The 15,100-nt window shown below is 29.6% G+C and overlaps 2 protein-coding genes across 3 annotated transcripts in view; one reads left to right on the top strand and one right to left on the bottom strand.

Annotated features, from left to right (window-relative positions):
- Positions 1-15,100, bottom strand: part of LOC123265550 (protein-tyrosine sulfotransferase) — a 279,719-nt gene that overhangs the window by 230,773 nt on the left and 33,846 nt on the right. The gene's annotated exons all lie outside the window — the stretch shown is intronic.
- LOC123266132 lies at positions 5,765-7,306 on the top strand. The gene is made up of 4 exons (XM_044730162.1): positions 5,765-5,933; positions 6,009-6,235; positions 6,318-6,596; positions 7,056-7,306. The coding sequence occupies exons 1-4, from the start codon at positions 5,848-5,850 to the stop codon at positions 7,304-7,306; spliced, it is 843 nt and encodes a 280-aa protein (XP_044586097.1). The 5' UTR covers positions 5,765-5,847.

The following is a 15,100-nucleotide window of genomic DNA, read 5'->3' as shown; positions in this document are numbered from 1 at the left end:
CTCTCCGAGCTCAAAAATCTGATAGGAGTTTCATAAAACTATTTTTTGAATTTTCAAACCGCAATAACTTTTGAATGAATGAACCGATTTTCACGCGGTTGGCGGAATTCAACGCAGTCTTTCAAATTCTATGATATGTTTTCAAACACAAATTGATCAGACCGGAAATTTGGGTGTAATTCGAAAAAAACACTTTTTTTCGATTTCTTTCGTCAACGATTACCACGAAACGAATCAACCGATTTTAACCGGCCTGGTGGCGATCGACGTAGGTTTTCGGTGTTGAGCGCTGATTAGTTTTTGGAAGTGATCGGTTAGGCGGTCTGAACGTTATTAAAAAAACCGCAGTTTTTAAGATTTCTCAAAATTGATCGGCCCGAATCGGTCCAACTTGTATTCAAAATCTTAAGTTTAGTCAAACCCTTTCGAATGGCAACGACCGCGATCAAATCGGTCAAGCCGTTCAATAGTTATGACAAGCTTACACACACACACACACACACACACACACACACACACACACACACACACACACACACACGCACACACACACACACACACACACACACACATATATATATATATATATATATATATATATATAGACATAGTGACAACATCGCAGGGGTAGTCGGGAAGCTTCCTATGATCTTAAAACGTCGAGATCAGATGAAAACTCGATTTTTGCAAAACAGGGTGAAAACAATAACTTGCCTGATTTCGAAAATCTTCGATTTTGTTAGTGGGAAGTTAAAAATGTCGCAGTGATTTTAAAAAACACTTGTTTTCAAATCTTTTATTGACGATATCTTTTGAACTAATTAACCGATTTCTACGTTTTTGGCGGCAATCGACGCGGTTTTTAAGCTCTATAAATTATGCTATGTCATCAAAAGTGGATCCGAGAAGAAATGACAACGAAGTTATGTGAAAAAAAACACTTTTTTTCGGTTTTTTTCGGTTTTCTTTCGTTCACGCTATCTCTCGAACGAATCAACCGATTTTAAGACGGGTTGACGCCGATCACGGCGTGGTTTTTCAAGTTTAAGGGCGGATTAGTTTTTGAAGTTGACTTGATAGAGTCATTTAAAAGATATTCCAAAAAAAAAACTACTTTCAAAAATGATTTTTTCTTATTTTTTAAGATTTTTCAAAGATTTCTTAAAATCTATCGGTCCGAATCGGTTCAAATTACCTCAGGAAATTTAAGCTCAGCGTAGCCCTTTCAGAATGGCACCAACCGCGATCGAAATCGGTTCAACCGTTCAAAATTTATAAGCGAGTCACATAGTCGCACACACACACACACACACACACACACACACACACACACACACACACACACACACACACACATACATACATACATACATACATACACACAGACATAGTGACAACATCGCGGGGGTAGTCAGAGAAGCTTCCTGTGACCTTCAAACGTCGAGATCTGATGAAAACTCGATTTTTGCAAAACGGGGTAAAAACAATAACTTCCCGATTTTTGAAAATCTGAGATTTTTAGCGGGAAGTTAATAAAGAATGATAAAGAAACATCCATGGAACAGTATAAATATAAATAATTCACATGAATTTATTATCGAATATAAACTATTGTCTGTTCTATGAATACGAAGATAATAACAAAAAAATATGGCTTTAAATTCACTGCCTCAGGCTTGCCAATATGAATGGATCACGGCAATTCACATAAAATTAAATAATTATTATTTTGCCATTTCAAAAATCTAGTCCTTATAAATTCCTCAATTTACTTTTAATATTTTTTTGTAAGAATAATAATCAACAAATTATAATAAAAATAATATCACTATAATATGATCAATTACCAATACCTTAAGGAACAAATGTTACCGAACAAACTTATAAAACCGAAAAACTGTTTCAAAAAATTGATATAATAAATTGATTATTACCAAAAAATATAAAAAATCAGGAAAATGCACCAAATTTAGATCAGTAATTTTTAGTAGATTTCATAAAAATCTAACTATTGCAGCCGTCCTCATGGCGCAACTTTTAAAAAATTCAGCCATTTTCTGACTGAGTTTGTCGAGCTGAGTCAGAAAATGTAGTTTGTTCAAAAGTTTCTGTATGTAAGGTAAAAGCCCCAATAGATGATCACGTACCAGTATATGATCACTCCATGTATTTGTATACCTATATTCACAAATATAGGTATACAAATACATGGAGTGATCATATACTGGTACATGATCATCTATTGGGGCTTTTACCTTATGTATTTATATATATGTGCATATATAAATATTTATACGATATAACGCGGCTTGTCAGCACGATAGCGTTTTCAATTTATAACTGATTCTTCTCAAACTCAACATGCTTTATCTATCGATAAAGGCCAAGGTTAATTTCGAAGATGAGCTTAATCGGGCGAGTAATTTGGAAATGACAGGATTTTGAAATTTTGAAAATCGTAGAAATTGATGTTTTTACCACTTCAACTTAGTATAATTACTGAACTAGACAAGATATTAAAACTTGGTAAGTTGCATCGTAAAGCTTTTTTATTAAGCTTTAATTTTCACTCCTCAGAAGTGGTAATATATTAGCTATAGCTTCAATATTACTCCTTTTAGAGTTCGTTTAATGAAACAGTTTTACTGTTGCAGCCATTTTAGAATTATTGGCTGTATTATAGCATAAACATGATGTAAATTCAATAATCACGATATTGATCAGTCTTTCGTGTTATGTGTTCGGGTAGGTCGTTAGTAAATATGTCACAAATTAGCTCTAAATACTGTTTTCTTCAATTAAAATTTCATCCGGCTTCAAATTTCTGATTAACTTGGAAACTGTTGTTCCTAAGCAGTTACTTAAAATTTGGATATTGATAATTCAAATCTCATAATCTTCAAAATTGTTTGATAAATATTTGAAAAAATTTTCCTTTACAAGATAGATTTTTGAAAAAAATTAGTTCTAAATAATTTTAAATTTATTATTGAATTTTGTTTTTAATCAATGAATTAAGGTAGTTCTTTCCCGACCTATAGTTTATGCTACTGCTGTCTTTTTCATTCGCTAGCGTCGCCTCTCTTACGGGCTATTGCTCACTTACTTCTACATATGACTTTATTTGTTTACTTTACTAATTTATCAATGATTTCTTCAAAACTATGTGGTAGGGAATTCCAGAATTTTTTAGGGTAATTATATATGTATTAATCTAAGTAATATTAGTTTTTCGTGAAATTCTTAAAATTTCTTCAATACAAAAATAATAAAACTTCGCGGTTTTCTCTTTCTTTTCCGATACCGCCTGTGTAAAAATGTCATTTTCAATTGCAATTATCTTTGGTTAGAACTGGTAAATCGTCTCCAAATTTTGACAGCATGTGCATTAAGCATTTAATTACTTGTATTATAAATTTGGAAGGTTTCTTTATTTGAGAAATCTGTTTCCATTTCGACTGCCGAATGGCCTTTTTTGATATAATTTTGATATAAAAATGCCTTTTTTAAAAAAAAATACGCCTGTTATGAATTTTTTCAATTTTCTCTTGATTATATGTAGATTGATATTTGACAAATAACCAGATTCACTAGTCCGAAAAATTTCGCTAAAAATCATACAGACATTGAAAATGCATAAATTCAAGTCAAAACTTTAACAGTGATACTAAATTTAAATAAAGATTCATTTTATTATGTCCATACGCCAGAACCAAAATTTTTTTTACTCTCTTAAAATTATATGTTATTATTTCATTTTTAGAGATACTGAGAAGATGGAGAGAGTTAGAGAGTGAAATAAAAGAAGACGAAGTAATAAAAGTATTAAAGGTATTTTTATCAATTCACATTTTATCTAAAAATTGTAATGTTAAGAATAATCGTCGATAAAAATCTATTTTCTATTTTGTCTGACATCTATAATCATAACTTAGACAAGAAAATTGATATCCAAATAGTGATAACCAAAAAAATAAAAGGAACATTAAGTACAACAATAAGAGTACTTACTTGAAACAAACTAAATTTAAATTCACAGTGGCACTAAATTATGCATTTGATATCTCAACGCAATTACTCACAGGAATGAGCAAGGATAGATACGGTTAGACAAACACGTTCTCAATCCAATATCACGATTCAAAGGCTATATGTATCTGTCGATCTCCTATACCTATCTACGTATCTGCCTGTCAGTGTAGATGTAGATATACATGTGCACATAATATATATATAATATCGAGTAATCTACTAAGCGAACACTTTATCGACAAATCCGTGGCCCAGTATATAATAGTATAGCACATATATAAGATATATCTAGCTAACAATGAATAATTTCTCAATGTCTCAGTGGCAGAGAAACGTGCCGAAACCAATTGAGCCATGACCATGGTAACTTGACGCGAAATACCAGTGATTATCGGAATAAATTACATTCCCAGAGGACTAAAATTACTTGGGAGTTGAGAAGACAAAATTTAGCTAAGTGAGAAGGGAAAAAGAAGAAGTAGGAGCAATTCCGTTCAGGCTTCACTGACTCCTTATTATCTTTCTTTAGAACTCTCTTTTTGCTTTACTTTTTTCCTGCTCCTGGTTAAGTCTTTTTGCATTGCATTACATTAGTGGTATTCAATGGAAACCACAAGACCAAGAATCTCAGACAAAGTGACGGAACAACTAATTACGACAATAAAATTATCCTGCGGTCATGATATTATCATGTGAAAAAATCCACTAACTGTTTATAATAATAATTGTAGTTATTATTTATCTAGTTAAGTTGAATTAATGACCGAGCTATTGGATGTTATCCAACGTGGAAGCATCGAGCATCATTATTTTTAACAAGGGACTTTAACTCTGCTTTGAAAGTAAAACAAACGTTTAATAATTTCAGAGAACAGAATTTTTGCGCGACTCATATTGTAGAGCATTTGGAAAGTGCTTTACTAGGAAAATTTTTTCTTCTGCTTCTGGACTGTTTTTATTATTATACTCTTGTTAGTTCTCGAGACCAAGACAGTTTGCAAAATATCAAACAAATAATTTAATCAAGATCGACCTCGAAGTCGTTTAACTATAATCAACAAAAAATAGATATTTTCGATACATATGTGCGAAGTGAGGCATTGCCAGGGCTTAAAAATTGAGACACGAGTCTAAGAAACGGCGCGTTTACAATGGGGCCGAGTACGCAGATTACCCCCACGAGCCGTTAGGCGAGTGGGGGTAAGCGTACTCGGTCTTATTGTAAACGTGTCGTTTCTTTTGGCGAGTATCTCAATCAGGGGCCGTTCACTCTTTACCCCCACCATACCCAATTTTGTCCAAGCTGTAGGACTAATGGACGACAACCTTATAAAATGAAAGTCTCAAAAGTTTCAAGCCGATACAGTGGTAGTACTGAAAATAATAATAATAATGAAAAAAAAATATTCCGCCATTCTTGTAACCACGTTTACTGCGAATACATGTGATAAATTTGGTTATCTCGAATTTTTTGCAATTTTGACAAATTAATATTGATTTCAATTTTTTTATTTATTCACTTATTAAGCTTATACCTCGATATTATTTTTTTAATATTTTTTTATAATATTCTCGAGATTTTTTAAACATTTTTTTTCTTTTCCAATTTTATAACCTTAAATTCAAATTTCGATATTTCTGTTTATAATTTATTAATTAATATAAAATATTATATTCAAATTCGTTATCATCTCATATTTCCTTTTTTTTTTTCGTCAATTTTGTTCTTATTATTCTCTCGAATAGCTTTCATTTCTATTCAGGATAAGTCGGTGATTATCTTTTGCTTTTTTATTTTTGCTAAATAATTGCAAAATGATAATTTGTTGTGTAAAAGATTGTAGGCATAAAAAGCCAAAAGACCAGTGTAAATTACATCGACTGCCAAAGGATGAGAAATTGTAAGTAAAAATTAATCTAAATTAGAATTATAAATTTAAAAGCAGAATAATAATATTATGTTTTTTCTTTTCTAGTTGCAAGGAGTGGGTTCGTCGTATAGGAGTTGAAGAGTTATTATACAAATCTTTGAAGGATTTAAATAACGTCTACTTATGCAGTTGCCACTTCACTAAACAAGATTATCGTTCCAGCAAATATTTGAATCCTGGAGCTATTCCGACGCAGTTCAGTGATGATACTCATCCAATCTCAGACGAAAAAATGGAAAACTTTTCTAACTTTATTCGTTTTTCAACGACAGGTAAGATTAAATAAGATTATAAGAAACAACAATGTAATTAATCATATATCTATTTTCTGATATATTATTATTTTTTTAACAGCTAGCCTTGAACCTCTTACGAATATTTTAAATTCAAAAATTGCAAATCCAAGGCAGCTTCAGACTATCACGGTTATTAATAACGATGTTGAGCAACCATTCACGGAAGAGGTACAAAAGTTTATGGATATTGAAGATAATACTCAGACTTTATTTGTCAGTACTGTAGATGAAAATTTAACTACAAATCAACCGATAGTTAAAAGAAAAAAGTCTTCAGATTTTTCAACTGAAAAACCTTCGTGCACCATAACGCCAGCGAAACGACTTCGACCATCAGGTAATTATTTATTGTTGACTAATTTTTTTTGCATGATGCTTTTCTTAATTTTAAATTTGATGGTACCAATTTTTTAAATTTTATCTTTCAATTAATCCTATATACAACTATATGTGCATCGATAACACTTTAATAATAGAAATATTTAAAAGATATTTAAATTGTAATATGTTTGATTAAACTCAGTAATTCATGTAGTATATATCCTGTTAGTCACTACATGTTGAATTACTGCCGAATTATTTTATAATCAGTGCTTTTTTTATGCACGCATTATCATAGTATGCATTGAAATAGAGAATATTATATAGTTTTAAACCATTCTATTTATTATCAAAAATTTTTTTTTGACGCCTGCTTGCTAGTTTTGCCACTGCTTAATGGCTTGTGTTTTTATCACTTAATTTTATATTGTTTCACAAATCATAATTGAATCAATTTAAAAATTGAATGTTTCAGCATTATATAAGGTTAAACCTTACAATTTGAGTCAGCATTTATTAAAAATAAATACACTTGGAGATTCAAAACAAACCTATTATCAACAGTCAATAAAAAATGATAAGTCTGTTGAGCTAGCGAAGTCTAATATAAGGTTAAAACAATTAGAACAATTATGTAAGTCATTGAAATCATCCATATTAGATGATTTGATATTTAAAATAGATTTATTAGTAAATTATTACGATAAGCAAGAAAATTTAGTCTAATCAATTTGATACAATTTAAATTGATGATAGAAATAATTTTGTAGTATAACATTAGAAATTTTCAGATTGTACAACTTTTTTTTTAATTGTACATATTATTTTAAATTTGATGAAACTTATTTTCAACCGTACATTATTTTAAATTGTATATATCCATTTTCAATTGTACAAATTCATTTTTAGTTGTACATCTTTTTTTTAGTTATACAAATTAATTTTCACTTGAAAGTAGTTTTTTCAAAAAAAAAAATCATATCAGAATACAATTTTTCAATTGTAAAATTATCTCTTTTATATTACAAACTTCAATGATTATTATTAAATTATTTAATAATCTTATGAATAATCCACTAGCAATGATATTTATTTTCAAATTGGAGTTAATTATCCAATTAATTATTGTATATATTTAAATTATTGAATGCTAATATTAAGTAAATCACTATAAGATATCATGATGGTTGTTCTTCATTTAAAGTTATTAGAAAATTGTATGAAATTAACTAAAATCATTTACTGTAAACAATAAAGTAGGGCATTGTTATTTAAATTTTGTAAATAAGCTAAGACGTTATTTCAAGTTATCTTTTCAGTTAAATCAAAATCATAATCTATATTAAAAAATAACAAATTGAAATTGAATCAATTAATATTAAAATAAATAGTTTAAATTTTTGTATTTGCCATCCGGCCATTATCGCCTTTAGCATAAATAATAAATATCTATCTATCTATAAATATAAATGTATCTATGAATGTAATCTATTTTATTTTTGTATTGTAGAATTTAAGTATCGATATTAATTTATTGTCAATGTTGTCTATTTGTATCTAAATAAAGCTTTTACTATTAGTTACTTCCCTATAGCAGTTTGTTCCTAAGGTGAAAAAAGTTTATAGAATTTAATTTTATTATTTATGGACTGTAATTAATTTATTTACTTTTTCAATTTTCAATAAAATTTTTTTAAATCCATTCAACTGTATTTAATTTCCTTCCATTACCTGATAATTGTATTTCCACACCGTTTATTAGAACTCGCTAATCATTATTTTCATTTTTATTTGAAAAATAACAAAATTCTGTTCTAAAATTGCGCGATTGTGGTTGAAAAAAAAAAAAAAAAATAATCCCATCCTAGCGCAGGACTCAAGCTCGGTATCGTTACGTTGAAAACCGCGTCGTAGCCTGTTCGGCTACTGTCAGCACTCCGAAGTCTGAGTATGAGGTAAATTTTAAATTTTGCTTAAAAGTTTGCTTCAAGATTTGTTAAATTTTTTTATTACCTTTTTCAAAATCTAATTTTTTCCGAAATTCGTTCAATTAGTTGCTTTGATAATTATCATTGTTATTGTTTTTTAATTAATTTTAATTTTTATTACTTTCAAATTTCCTCGCTTTTATTTCCTCCAATCGCAATGCTCAATAGAGAGCGCTCCTAATCATCTTACAATGCTGACATTTTCACTATAATAATAAAAAATAACCAATGAAATCTAGAAACTATCAATTCTCCGGAATTATGTTGGTAATGAACAGTCCTGCTGCCTGCCGAAATTCGGTCCTATCTAAAAGCATTGAGTGAACGGCTCCTGGTTGGGACATATGTATCGAACAATATTTTTTGTAACGACTGCTTTCAAGGTTCAACAGAGAGAAATTATTATTTACAAAGAAATATTGTAATTAGCTGAACTATATCAGTTATCAAAAAATTATAAATAATATAAATAATACACGCAGTTATGGTTAGTAGTTGCACAGAGTTGAACATATGATCGACAAGCTGCTATTCATGTGTAGTTATTTGGTATGCGCAGGCGCTAGAATTAGTCTCAGTATGCTTGATAGTTTTATTTGTAGTGGTAGTGGCGGACATATACATTCTATGAATCTTATACATTTATTGTAGTTAATTTTCATTCCCGCACGATCAAGTAGTTGGAAAGTTTGACTCCGCCTACTTTCCCGCACGCTACTATAGTGTATGTAACCATCACGAGAATACGCAACTTTGTGTTTGCTGAGCAAGGCTCGAATGTTGAACTTAGGAAGCAGGAGTTACAAAAAATATTTTTCAGTCTTTTATACATCTATACCAACTGATAATTTCTTTTTTGTCATATCAATCGCGAAAATTGGATTTTCGAGCAACATACAGAGGGCGCAAAGAATACGATTTCTGGCAATCTACAGTTTAGTTAATTTACCTCGCACTAGTATCGAAAAGTAACCTCTCTCTCTATCTGTCTCTACATTTCTGAACGACTACGCTAAAATACGCTATAGATGAGTCGAATTAAAACTATTCTAATTTCTACATATTGAAGACTAATTAAATTATCGAAATATATAAATTTTTTTTACCAACTGATGAAAATTTTACGAATAATAAGTTTTAATTTAAATTAGTATCATAGATGGCATTTTTTAAACTGCCCCTATTCATGATTTTACGAAAAATGTATTTTTTTTCCTTCCATGGCTAATTAACTATGGAGTGAGTTGACGCAACGAGCAGAGAATGTGCGTCGATACACGAATATGACAAACCTTAGCCACTAAGTTTAATTAAATGTAATCGACATGATATTTCGCACAATATCGTGATAATAAAAACACAAATGGTCATATTGCAATGTGGAAATGAGTAATAATAAATATTTATTCATGAAAAATATTTTTTTTTTCTAACAGTAGTAATAAATATCAGTCTTATTTCCACATTATAAACTTAATATTTCTTATTTAATTATAATATTGTGTAAAATATTCACAATTGGACCGGCTAGTAGAATATATTTTTATTAAAAATTAAATGAACGTTATGAGTAATGCGCTTTTAGATCTTCCAAACCTTTTTTGCATACTGTTGAAGCGCTGTTGACGTTATAATTATAATTAAATTATTTAAAAAAAATTATGAGAAATGTAATACCTGTTACATGAATAATAAAATAATAACGGGGCACGACTGCAACGACAATGACGGGAATAATTACGGTCCGGAATTTATTATAAAAGCAATGTAGAACGTTTGCGTGTCTCTTGACACACGATACCAATCTCCGCGTTCTAATTTTTGTTTATTATCTGCTAATTGAACGTTATGCTGGTTAAATGTCAAATTTTAATATACTTTTCACGCGTACGAAGAAAAATTAGTAATTAAATGACCAGCTGCTCAATTTAAATTCTAAATTAATGTTCTTTGTGATGTTTAACAACTAATAAACTGAGCATATTTGCTATTCAATTAAACCATGAATAAAAAGTGATTTTTGTTCGCAACAATTTTTATAAAGTTATTCCACCAAAACCTTAGAAAATTATTTAAGCTATTTCGAGAACGATACCTTGGTATGTAAATAATTGAAGTGTATCTCCTCAATAGTTCAACGATAACTTTTCGTAAATATATTCTAAATTTCAAAAGTTTGGATCGATAAATCGACATAACTTAACTAATATAATTCCAAAGTTACAGTAAATTCTAATATAAGAAATTAACTAGGAAAAAAACTATATTTCTTTAGTTGATAAATCGATTTCAAAGTGATTCATTTTATTAATTATTCAAGTTTATTAATTATTCATTTATATTGGTAACAGACTGCTTATAATACCATTTGAGTATGTAAAATCAATTTTATACACAATTTTTATAAATAATAAAAGTTTTAAAACTAATTGAAAATTTTATTTTTACTAATTTTCATGATTCGATATCGTAAATTCGTTGTGAAATAAAATTTGAAGAAAAAAAAGTTAATATTCATGCCAAAAAAAAACAAGTAACTTTGAAACCTAAAAATTCTCAGTAAAATGCTTAGAAAAACTAATATTTATACATCTCTTAGAAGGATTCATATTACTCTTACTAAAAACATTATCATCATGTTTTTTCAGAGTTTCAACATACACTGAAATAGTTATTTTCGATACATATGCGCAAAGATAGGGATTATGACGGCTTGAAGTGAGTCACAAGTCTGAGCTATGGGCGCATTATTATCAAGACCGAATTATTTATCCAGATGAGCGTAGTGAGTCCGGATATAGTACGAGGTCTTGATGAAAATGTATCCATAGCCTCAAACGTGTGCCTTCACTTCAAGTTTGTCAAGGTCCGTACCTTTGAGCATAAAGTATCGAACATAATTTTTTGTCATATCAATTGCGGAAGTTGGATTTGAGGGAACAGTCAAGAATGTTCAATTACTGTTTATTTTATTTAAAGGCACAAGAATTATGTCACATGAGATTAAATAGCAATGGATTAAACGTACCTATATGTTGAAGTTATTTACAAGATTCAACTGTCGCTAAGATTCTTTTTGCGATTTTTACTCCACCCAGCGGACGTTTGTCAAATTAAAAGATAATTCAACTCATTTATAGCGTATTTTAGCGTAGTCGTGCAGAAATGTAGAGACAGATAGAGAGAGAGAGAAGTTACTTTTTGATACTAGTGCGAGGTAAATCAACTAAACTATAGATTGCCAGAAATCGTATTCTTTGCGCCCTCTGTGTGTTGCTCAAAAATCCAACTTTCACGGTTGATATGTCAAAAAAAAAATTTTCTGCTCGGCACCATCTACTGTTTAGTAACGAGTGTATCGTTACGGGTACAATCCGTACAGCTACGAGTAGCAGTCTCGATAATGACCGTGAGGATCCATTCGGGTGCCATTCACGATACTATTGCTACCGTTAGTATACAGTTTTCTTAACCTCACTCTCCTCTAGATAACAACGTGTGGATCGTGATGGTATAGCAATATCGTATCGTGCAGAGCAGAAAACTTTTTTTTCAGTGTAGGCATCAGTAGTAGTATCACCTGACACAGCATGCGCAATAATACTTTACTCTGTATATATTGGTAATAATATGTAATTTTCCGGCATCTCAAGGCGGCGTCGCTGTTAAATTGTCTAAACCCAATACCATCATGATCTTGAGTCAAATTCTTTCGTTCTGGAATCGGTAAAATATATTTCTCGCACAGAGAAATTTAATTGGTTAATCCAAAATATTATATGTTTGAATGAAAAAAATAATCAAATATTGATTCAAAAATAATAATTATTTAAAACCTCAAATCAAAATGTTCAATATCGAGAAAACAAAATTCCCTTGAATCAAAATATTCTCGAGCCAAGACATATTTCTTTCTGTGAATATATACATAGACGTTTATACATTGAACCGTAAAATAATTAACTGGCCTGGTATTTAAAAATTTTCAATTTTTTCGACGAAACAGAAAATGGCAGTAACGAATAAATTAATCACTTCATGGATAACCGATGAATAGAACAATTGTCAGTCATTTTAAAGCGTTATAAAATGATAGATGGATTTAAAGTTTCATCAGAGAGAATTTTATTTTTTAGTCCTAACAGACTGACCGATGGCTATTCAATTACTACGGTGACATTCGTTTTCGTTGGCCAGTTGGTAGATCCGTAGTAGTACTATACTATAGGTAGACGGTGGGTTTGTTCGCTCATTCTAAATCCTTCCATTAGATTTCGGGGACACGTAACGAGCATTGGATTACGAGTTGAGGCGACATCCGAGGACATACGAACGTGATAACGAGGTTAATTGGACCCCAGAGGATCAGCTCGGGGTCTCAGTATGACCCAAAAGACCGAAATCCTATCATTAAATAGTCATGAGAAATATATTATTCTAACGATACTTTTACTCCTCTATATTATGATAACCGCGTATTAACTTACACAAAAGTTTCGTAATAAATTTATTCACGTTACTTATTCATATATTCAATAACTTTTTTCTGTTTTGTTTCATGGAAGTACCGCTGTTTAAAAATGATTTATTAAATAAAGAAAGGTTTTTTTCCAGTACAGATCTCGATAAAAATAATTGTATAAAAAGGTCTCTTCGACACCAATGTCGAATAAAAAAATCTTAGATTATAATTTAATAAAATTTTCATAAATATAAGCATTCTTTCAGAACCTCATGGGAAATTAAGTCTTGACACTTTTCTGTGAATTACACTTTTATTTGTTCATTATATGAGGTTACATAAAGTTAAAAATTAATTTTTTGGAATATGCAGGTTTTATTCTTTGCCATAAAATATATCATTTACAATTAAATTTATTGGGATATAAGTTTTGAAAAATTATATAAAACTTTAGACTCACTTACATTAAAATAGAGTCAAAACGTTCCGTAACGTTATATAAGCGCGTACTTAAGATCATTGAATACCTTCAATGTAAACTTGTCTTGAATGTAAATATAAAAATATAAATAGAAGAAAAACAACAATTTCAAATTACATCCGAGTTACAATCATCTGATTTAATTTAATCAAACTAGCTATTGTCTTTAATTATTGTATGCCTTTAAACGCATCATAATGTACATATAATTGATATAAAAATCACACTGGGCTCGTTCAAGTTTACTAAGATCTTAGCTGGACTGAGCTTAGATTAGTATACCTTGCATTGTTTTCTTACAGATATTCTTTAGATAGAATGTATTCACTTTTAGTTTTTGGTACAATATCTGCTAAGACATGCCACGAGCTTAGTAAACTTGAACGAGCCCACTGTTTGAGAGAAAACTGATCGCTCAACTTATCAAAATTTTTTCGTAATTTATTAATCGGTACACGGAAAAAAGAAAACTCGAAAAATTACATTATATATAGTAATAAGTGTCCCATCGAATTCAAATCTAGAAAAATTACAGTTCGAAATAACATTTTTTAAATTCAAACTTTAAATAGTAATTTTCAGAGCTTTCAATGTAAATATTACATTCTACAATTTAATTCTTATAAAATCTGTAATAATTACAATCTGAAACTGTAATTTTTCTATTTTTCTTTTTTCCGTATGTTTACGTAAAAAAGTGGTTTTTAAAAACACGATAACTTTTGAAAAAATTCAAAATTTTTCAATTTATTTTTTTTTTAATCTCCGCATCTGATTCATGAGAAATGGAATGGAAATTGTAGCTAATATTTTTTTGTTTAATTGTAATTTTTTCGGCTGACAGTTGAAAAAATTTTCTTTCCTTTAAGCAGTCATATATAAAAATTTATTTCTAAATACAACTTGAAAACAGCTGATACTATAGTCAATTTTGTAGCTGGCTGACTGGTAATACACAATGTACTTGGCGCGAGACACTATCGTGTCTCCGGATCTTTAATTAGTTTGTTTTTTATGATTCATGCATCGGAACCAAAGAGGGCGTTCAATTCGTATGAAAAAATACTATCAGCGGGAAAATTTAAATAAGCTTTCAAATTAGATAGTTAACTTTTTAAAATTATTTTTTCAATTTATTATTGTAGTGTACAGTAAATAATTTTTTTCTACTTGCGTTTGGTAGAAAAATTATTAAAAAATTTTAAATATTATAAAATTATATTAGTAAAAACTTGTATACATATATTGCAACTTTATTTTAATTAATTTACGTATAATTCAAGCACTTACGGCATGCACATTTGAATTTAACAAACTTTTTTATTGTTTTTTGAGTACTTTTTCGAAATTAAATTTTAGTCAATATTTTCTTTTATTTCAATGCAAACATTCTCGGAGTATAAAATTCTAGCATTGTATGCATTAAAACTTTTAAAACAACATATGTATAATAAATTTTCAGTTACTAACTTGCTGCTGCAATTGAACCGAAAGCAATAAGTATAAAATGACATAGAAATTTTTCCATGTACTTTCAACCCGAGTTGCACAGGATAGTAATAAAAGTCTAAAAAAATAAAAAAAGTAAT

The sequence above is a fragment of the Cotesia glomerata genome, linkage group LG5 (assembly GCF_020080835.1).
Source record: "Cotesia glomerata isolate CgM1 linkage group LG5, MPM_Cglom_v2.3, whole genome shotgun sequence".
In the NCBI taxonomy this organism is placed as follows: domain Eukaryota; kingdom Metazoa; phylum Arthropoda; class Insecta; order Hymenoptera; family Braconidae; genus Cotesia; species Cotesia glomerata.
This window is presented reverse-complemented; position numbering and strand designations above follow the sequence as displayed.